The 8,147-nt window shown below is 63.0% G+C and overlaps 3 protein-coding genes across 4 annotated transcripts in view; 1 reads left to right on the top strand and 2 right to left on the bottom strand.

The window, feature by feature from the left end:
• Positions 1-1,468, bottom strand: part of CHRD (chordin) — a 15,589-nt gene extending 14,121 nt beyond the window's left edge. The window contains exon 1 of the mRNA XM_009883387.1: positions 1,316-1,468. Coding sequence (XP_009881689.1) covers positions 1,316-1,468 — 153 coding nt within the window. The remainder of the gene's footprint in view (positions 1-1,315) is intronic.
• A 2,178-nt stretch (positions 1,469-3,646) lies between these two features.
• On the top strand, positions 3,647-5,466 carry THPO (thrombopoietin). Its single transcript, XM_009883386.1, has 5 exons — positions 3,647-3,659; positions 4,511-4,638; positions 4,729-4,815; positions 5,028-5,192; positions 5,299-5,466. The coding sequence occupies exons 1-5, from the start codon at positions 3,647-3,649 to the stop codon at positions 5,464-5,466; spliced, it is 561 nt and encodes a 186-aa protein (XP_009881688.1).
• A 1,083-nt stretch (positions 5,467-6,549) lies between these two features.
• Positions 6,550-7,893, bottom strand: POLR2H (polymerase (RNA) II (DNA directed) polypeptide H). Of its 2 annotated transcripts, XM_009883315.1 has the most exons (4): positions 7,815-7,893; positions 6,990-7,083; positions 6,795-6,878; positions 6,550-6,667 (listed from the first exon to the last, which is right to left on the bottom strand). In XM_009883315.1, the coding sequence occupies exons 1-4, from the start codon at positions 7,861-7,863 to the stop codon at positions 6,550-6,552; spliced, it is 345 nt and encodes a 114-aa protein (XP_009881617.1). In that variant the 5' UTR covers positions 7,864-7,893. The 2 variants fall into 2 exon arrangements, with proteins under 2 accessions (XP_009881617.1, XP_009881618.1); XM_009883316.1 differs by lacking the exon at positions 6,795-6,878 and having other exon boundaries at positions 7,815-7,890.
• Positions 7,894-8,147: the final 254 nt, after the last annotated feature.

Here is an 8,147-nt window from a genome sequence, read left to right as displayed (position 1 = left end):
TGGCTCGGGGAGTGGGTTGGAGACCCCAAAGCAGCCTTATTTGCCAGGCCAAGCACATCCCGGTCGTGCCCCGGGGCACCGTGCCCGCTCCCAGTGCCCCGTCAACTCCATAGAGCTCCCTGCTTATGGGAGCACCCAAAGGTGCTGGTGTCCCCCTGGTTCTAAATGTCCCCTCCACAAAGGCCTTGCGGGGTGACCCCAGCAGGAGGAAGGCGGGGGGTGTGCAGGGCACGGGGAGGGGGGGGCTGTGTTTGGCATGGGGATTAGCAAGCTCCCAGAGTGATGGTGGTCTCCCCCCTCCCCACCGGACATGCAGGCAAATATTTGTGCCCAGACTTCGCAGGACAGCGAGAAGGAATTTCATTCTTGCGCCCACCTGCGGTTCGGCTGCCTGGCATTAACCCCTTCGCCACCCCGTGGGATGGAGGGAGGGGGGTGTGGTACCCTCCCAGCACCCCCAGTGCCCACCACCAGGGTGGGGAGCTGGGCCGAGGAGTGGGATGGGGAAAAGGGGTATGGTGGGATCACCCCAGATGCCACTGAGGCCACTGGCACAAGGTGCCCTGGGCCAAGGCAGCGAGCGGCTGGAGGGTTTGCCCGTGGGCATCCTCCGGGGCTTTGTGCCAGGGTGGCGGGCAGTGTGTGGTCTGCCAGGAATTGGGAAAGGCGGGGGAACCCCTGCCAGCCTCCATCTGCAGCAGTGCTACGTCTGCCAAGGGGCCCCTTCGACCGGCACCGCCGCGGGGCTTTCCCGGGACGGGCTGCTGGGGAGCGGTGCGGAAGGTGTGGGGAGCGGGATTTGCCCAGGGATGTTTATTGGCAATTTGCAAATGTAAAAAACAGGTTGGGGGGGGGGGCGGCAAGACGCACCCAGCTCCTGGGGATTGCCTGCACTCGGGGACGGGCACAGCTTGGGTAAAGGGTCCCCCGCTGCCTGGCACCCCCAGAGCCCCGCTGTGCTCCTTTCCCTGGCCCCGGGGCCAGCTGGGCCCTGAGCAAACGGGGCTGTTTGCTCACGCCGGGATTAGCCGCTCTCTTTGTTCCTTTGACTTTCTCCTCCCTTTATGCCGGACCCTTTTATGGGGGCTTCAAAGGGGGCTGGGACCCCCCCTCTCCCTGCCCCTGGAAGCCCAAGTTTGCTTCCCATGCCCCCCTCCCGCCTTGCACTGACAACCTGCGGGTGCCCACCGAGCACATCTGGGTGGCCTGCGGGGACAGCAGCTGTGCCACCCCTCCATGGTCTCCCCCTCCCTCCATGTGTCGCTGTCGTCCCCCCCCTGCGCCGCTGCCTGGCACCTCCGGCTGCCCTCGGCACCTTGGCGAAGTGGGTGTGAACGGCTGGCCCCCCGCCCCCGGCACTTTGCACCCCATAAGCAGAGGTGGGAAACTTGGCACCGGCATCTGGCCAGCTGCACAGCCCCACGGGCTTCCTGCCCCCCACCAGAGCCTTGCCCGTCGCAGCCCCCATGGCCCCCGCTGGGGTCCCCGAGCGTCACTCACTGTCCCCACAACCCCTTCCTCCACAGCACGCAGCACCCCTGGATTTGGGCTGGAGGGGGACACGACCGAGGTGGGCCAGCAGCAGGGGGTCCCCCCCACATCCCCCCCTGCTCGCCTGGCACGGGCAGCAAACGCTGGCATTGCCCTTTCCAGCAGAAGAATACCAGGCTGCCCACAGGCAGGGGGTCCTGCTGCCTGCCCGCTTCTGTCACAGCTGGGATGGAGCATTTTGGGGCGAAAGGGACTGTTTTAGGCACCCAACTACCATCTGTCCTCAAACTGCCCCCGACAGGTTGATTTGCCGAGTTACGAGGGCAAGCAGGGAGCGCAGGGCACTGCAGCTCTCCAGCCCCGTATCATGAAGAGGTTTGCACCCAGGGAGGGACAGGGACTTGGGCACGTTGGGGGCTGGCGTTAGACCAGCGCTGGCAGAGGGGCTGAGGGGGACGGCGGGGCACGTTTGCAACTTGTCACGTCCGCAGAGACGGTGCACAGCCGTGCGGGGGAAGTCCGATGGTATTTGACCCCGGTACTTGTGGCTCCGGCTGTCACCAGCTGTGCCCCAGGCAAGCAGGGTTACCACCCTCGTCCCTGGAGCCGTGGCACCCACAGGACCCCCTGTCCGGGCACCCTGCAAGGTGGGCTGCCGGGGACCGAGCGAGGCATGGGGCAGGCGGAGCGGGGCTGAGGTGTTTACTCTGCCTGTTGTCACCCGGCCAGGCACTGCCGGGAACCGCCGGCCACAGGGACAGGGGTGGGAGAAGGAATCGCGCAGGCTGTGGGGAGACCGGGGGGAAGAGGATGTGGGCTTGGGGAAGGTGGTGATGGGTGGGGGGGCAGGAGTGCCCAAAAAGGGATGGGTGTGGGGGGGCTGCCCAGCCCTGGGGAGGGGTTATCTGAGCGCGCACCCTGACACGTGCTGCAGGAAGTGCGCATGAGCACACGTAGGGCTGAAGGTGCACGTGGGGTGCATGTACACGTGTGCCATATGAACACAGACGCGCGTGTATACGTAGGTATGGAGGGGTGCACCCCTGGCCCCCCCCCCGCCAGGCCAGAGTGTGTGTGTGGGGGGACAGGTCATGGACATGCCAGGGCCTGGCACTGCGCAGACCCCCAGTGCTTCTCCCACCCAGGGAGGGGGTGTCCATGGGTGCTTCACCTCCCCTCTACCCCATACCCCTGGTGAGACAGCCCCAGGGGCCGCATGCCAGCCAGGCGCCCTGCTCCATCACCCTCCCCAGCTCAGAGGGGTGCCTGTGCACCACAAATGCACCAGGGATGTCCACCTCCATGAGCTGCCTCTGGGTGATGAATGCAGAGGTCAGAGCCCACCTCTTGGTAAGGCGCACTGGGGTTGGGGTTCAGCTCTGGGTGAGGATCACCAGGGATGAGGTCCACCTCTGGGTGAAGGTCAAGGGTATGGGGTCCACCTCTGGGTGAAGGTGACCAGTGATGGGCTGAGGGTCACCAGGGTTCAAGGTCCACCAGGTTTAAAAGTCCACCTCTGGGTGAAGGTCAAGGGGATGAGGTCTACCTCTGGAGAAAGGCCACCAGGGCTGAAGTCCATCTGTGGGTGAAGGTCACCAGGGATGGAGCCCACCTCTGGGTGAGGTTTGTTGGTGGCCTTCACGCCTGCCTGCCACAGCCAGGACCAGGACCCCAGCAGGGCATATAGTTCCAGGGTCACCGATGCCACCTCTTCTGCAGGTACCAGGGCCATCCTCACCCCCTGGACAGGCACAGCCAAGGCACTGACTGCTGAGGTCCAGGCAGCTGAGCACTCAAGCCAGAGAGCAGGTGAGCAGCCCCGGAGGGCGCCCGGGGACGCCCTTCCCGCTCCCTGAGCCAAGGGAGGAAGCGGCCGGAGGCAGGAAGCCGTCCCCCGGGCCCGGGGCCCCCGCTGCGATTTTGCTCGAAGGTCAGCGGCGACACAACAGGAAATCGCGCTGCCTTGGCTGGGCGGCCGGGCCGGAGCCGGAGTGCCGCGCCGTGCTGTCCCGGGGGTGCTCCTGGCCCCTCGTCCTGGCTGGGCAGTTCGCGGGGAGCCCGCGCCACCGCTGCCCTCCATGGAAGGGGGACGGGAGCTGGGGATCAGCCGCTGGCCCCAGGGTGGAAGATGCAGGACCGAAGCCCCCAGCTGAGCATGGAACTGAACAGTGAGTGTGTGGCTAAAAGGGGGGACGGGAGCGAGCAGGAAGGGGCATTGGGTTGGCAGCAAGCACCGTGCCTGCACAGCCAGAGCATCCCCCGCACGGGAACCCCAGGAGATGAGCCCCACGTGTGGGTAGCAAAGCCCAAGGGTGGCTCTGGTTTGGTTGGACCTGGCCACTACCGGTGCACGAGGGCAGACGAGCATCCCTCCATGCCCGTCCTAAGGAAACAGGCTGTGCCGAGGGCTTTTGGGGACAAGTGTAGTGCCAAGGCAGGCAGCGAGGCAGGTGGATGCACACAGGGGCTGTTGCCAGGATGGGCAGCCATTGGGCACAGCAGTCACCCAGCCGAGAGGTGCCTGGGACAGCAGCGTGCCGGTGGCACTGGGGAAGGCAGCAGCGGCAGGCGAGCCCTCGGCTGGAGCAGCAGCAAGGAGCAGACGTGCGCTGCAGGATGCTGCAAGCAGGGATTCCCCGAAGCGCACGTGATGCCTGGACATGCTCCTGGCACAGATGAGGAGGGCTGGCCCTGCTCTGCGCAGGGAGCACGGCTCTGCTCCCTGCCTGCTGCGGAGACAAAAAACCTGGCATGGACATGGCTGTGCAGCCCCTTGGCACACACCACCAACACGGAAACCTCAGCTCTCCCCAGCAAACACTGGGCACCAGAGCTAACCGCAGGGAGGCACCAGGCCCTCATCATCCCCCCTAGCCCACTCCTCCCCGAGCCCCTACTATGGGGCCATCAAGGCCACCACCAGGCTGGGGCGAGGGGTGGCCCTGCTGCAGGCATGGCCCTGGGCTGGATCTGCCCAGGGAGGGTGGCACAGCACTCAAGATAACCCTGTCTCCCCCAGGACTGCTCCTCCTCACATCCTTCCTCCTGCATGTGGAAGAAGGCCGTGCCAGCCCAACACGGCTGGTCTGCGACGACAGGCTCATCCAGAAGTACATTGGGGAGGCCAAGGACATGGAGGAGAGAGCGGTGAGAATACACCCCTCCCACCCCCCAAACCCAAGACAGGGACACGCACAGCTCCTGGTGTCTCACCTCAGCATCTCCTCTGCCCCCCAGGACCAGTGCCAGGCACTGCCCACACTCAGCTGCCCCGCGGTGCTGCCCTTGGTGGACTTCAGCCTCCAGCAGTGGAAAACCAAATCGGTGAGAGGGACTGGGAGGACAGTGCTGGCACCGGGGTGCCCACAGGGCCGGAGAAGGAACTCCCAGGTTGGCACAGGCACCAGAAATGCTTAACAAGATGCCTGTGGGCATACCTGGCTGCACAGGGGGGTGGAGGACCCCATCCAGACCTAGGGTGGGCAGAGGAATAAATCAGGCCCAGGGGGCAGCTCACTCACTGCCTGCTCCTCCAGAACGAGACCAAGCGACAGGAGATCCTGTGCGACCTGGCACTGCTGGTGGGTGCTGCAGCAGGGGCCCAGGGCCAGGTGACCCAGGAGTGCGGGGCCAGAGAGCTGAGCCAGCTTTACCAACACGCCAACTCCTTCCTCCTGCTCCTGCAGACCTTCAGCTGGGAGGTGAGACCTCCCCATGTGAGCCAGACCACCCTGACGCAGGTACCAGCTGTGCTGGGCTGGGCATGATAGTGATTGTCACCCCTCTCGTCCCACTCTCGCCCCTCAGGCAGGACCCTGGGAGCCAGGCTGCTCCCCACGCTCCATAGAGGAGACCCACATAACCAGCATCTTCCTCACCTACCGGCAGCTGGTGCAGGGCAAGCTGCGTTTCTTCTTCCGTGACCTGGCCAAGGACTTGTGCAAGCAACGCCATGGGGGTGGCAGAGAGCCCTAGCGTGGGGCCTGGTGAGGCTGCGCACAGGGCTCACCCCTGATCCCAGGTCAGAGCAATCCTGCTGGACACTGAGCTGCGCTCTAGGTGCCCAGGAAGGTGCCTGCAGGGAAAGGGTTGGCTCCTGCTCCTCAAACCTTTGGTGATCACAGAGTCCACAGAAGCAGACAGCAACACCCGTGCACCAGCGGGCACAGGCCCTGCTCCCACCCAGGCAGGCACCTCTACTGTGAATGCTTTACAATTAAAGAGCTATTTTTCTAAAGAGTTGTTTTTGTCCTCCTTTTTCCCCCGCTGCTGTGGCCCTAGCAGGAGACCACACGCTTCCAGGGGCCTCAGTAACAGGCGGCCTGTCAGTGATGTGCTCTGGGTCTCTCCCCAGCGCCCAGCTCCCTCCCGTGGCGGCTGCCAGCTCTGCAGGGCACATGGGCTCCATCGGGCACCGGACCTCACTCGGGGACATGAGCTACCACCCCTCGCCCCCTGCACCCACCTGCCTCTCCCTAGCTCCAGCGGGCACTGTGCCCAGTGGGGTGGCAGAGAAGAACCCAGGGCAGGTTTGGAGCGCCTGTCCTTTGGGAAAGTGGTGTGGATCCCCTTCGCCCCAGCACAGGCATACCCCCTCCCTGCCAGCCTCATCTCTCAGCCAGCACAGCCAGATCTACAAAACACATCCCAGTTTAATCAAAAACAAGCCCGGCCTGCCTCAGGATGGCTCCTTAGGAAATGGTTCCACAGCCCCAGAGGCAGACAGGCGGCTGTCCGAGTCCAGCTGTCCCTGGCCAGAGCCAGGGCTGCTCCTGCTTTCAAGCCCAGGAAGGGAGAGGCAGGAGCAGAGGCCCAGCAAGCAGGTCCACGGAGCACCCAGCATGGTCTCCACTCAGCCATCAGGCACCTCTCTCCATGCAGGAGAGGGCTGCAGATCCCAGCAGAAGTCACAAGAGGCTGGGATGAGGAGGGGGACTTTCCTCCCCCAGCTCCAGAGGGGCCAGGCAGTATGGAAGCTGGGGCAGGATTTGGGGGTCACAGGGCTCCTGTTTCCCCACCAGCAGAATGTCTCTGGGGCAGCCCACGGAGGCAGGTCTCCTAGAAAGCCAGCTTCTTCATCAGCAGGTAAACTCGAGAGTCCACTTCAAACCCATGCAGGTTGTTTGCGTCTCCCTGCAGTCGCATGAGCAGCCCCCCGTAGGACACATAGGCAGAGCTGGAGCAGGAGGAGAGGAGCGGTGAGAGTGAGGAATCCCATGGGAAACCCATGTTGAAACCCTGGTGCCTCCCCCACACCACCCTAGGGCACCGCATCCCCCCCTGTCCTGCCAAAAGGCACTCACAGGCGTGTGGCTGCCTCTGTGGAGGTCTCATCCCCTTCGATCCTGTACACCTTGCCGTACATCACATACTCAAACTGGTCTGCCCTGCAATGGAACGGCAGGAGCTCAAAGAAGAGTAAAACCCAGGCATGCCCCTCAGCACTTCACCTTTTTCCTCATCTAACCCCTACATAGGTCCTGGCTGGAACCCTGTACCTGGACGGCCTGTCATCCGTGGGGTTATACTCGCCGTCATCCAGGGTGCCATCTTCGTACAAGGTGCTGGCAATGACCAGGCGGAATTTGTCCCCTGGGAGGAGAGGGCAGAGGACTGGTGAGAAGGTGAGGGGTGCAGCCAGAACAGCAGTGGCCACAGCAGATCTCAGGGTGGTGGCAAGGAGCCACCCTGGCAGGTTTAGCACAAACCCCCATCCCTGCCTTTAGTCCTCAAACAAGACTGCGGGGAATGAGGAAACACCACACTGTGTCCACATTGCCTGCAGATATTGGTCACCACCATGGAGAGGACTAGAGCTACCAGGACACCACTACTGGTGTTTTCATGGGATGCAGCACGAGATTCACACGGAGAATTCCAGAGGGCTTGGCTAAGCCCTGGGCAGGTACATGAGACCCTGCAGCACTAGTTCCAGCCCTTCCATGCTTCATTTAGGGCAAGACTGTCTTTCCCACCCATTTAGTATATTTCACCACAAAAGCTCATTTCAAAAGGTCTCCCTTAAAGCTCGGTTGCTGCCAACTGAGACAGTTTCACCAGATGACATCTCCAGGGAATGGGTCAGAGATGAGCCCAAACAAATCTCACAGTAAGGCAAACCAGAATCCAGCTCAGCCCCAGCACAGTAAGAATGCCCAGTGCCACACACCTCTGGTGACCGGGGAACAGCAGAGGGCCCCAAGAACGTCTGTGATGGGATACTCGTTGTTTGCAGCAAATTTAGTCTCCTCTAAGCACCAGCATGCACCTCTCTAACCTCACCCCATCCTAACCCATTATGAACTAGCAGCCTCATAGCTTACCAAGGTCCACGGGGTAGATCTGGATATTTACATCCAGGATGAGGTCCATCTTGAAGGACTCGCTCTCACAGTGCAGGCGGGACACTGGGGAGAGCAGCAGAGTCAGGAAAGACAGAGCTGGGTGGGAGCACGGTCCCAGGGCCAGGCCATTCTTGTCGTGTCCCCCCCCCCTCCAGCCAGGCTGGCACGCCAGCTAACTAGGGAGAAGGGATGGTTACCAGAACCTGGGAGCAGACTGGGGTACACACGGGAAGCGAGAGGGACACGGTGGGGTGGGAAATGGCGCATAACGGTGGGCGGGGGGGGCGGGGGGGGGGGCAGAAAACAGGACGG

Source organism: Charadrius vociferus, unplaced genomic scaffold, assembly GCF_000708025.1.
Source record: "Charadrius vociferus isolate BGI_N301 unplaced genomic scaffold, ASM70802v2 scaffold214, whole genome shotgun sequence".
In the NCBI taxonomy this organism is placed as follows: domain Eukaryota; kingdom Metazoa; phylum Chordata; class Aves; order Charadriiformes; family Charadriidae; genus Charadrius; species Charadrius vociferus.
Note: the sequence above shows the minus strand (reverse complement) of the source record. Positions and strands in the feature narration are given on the sequence as shown.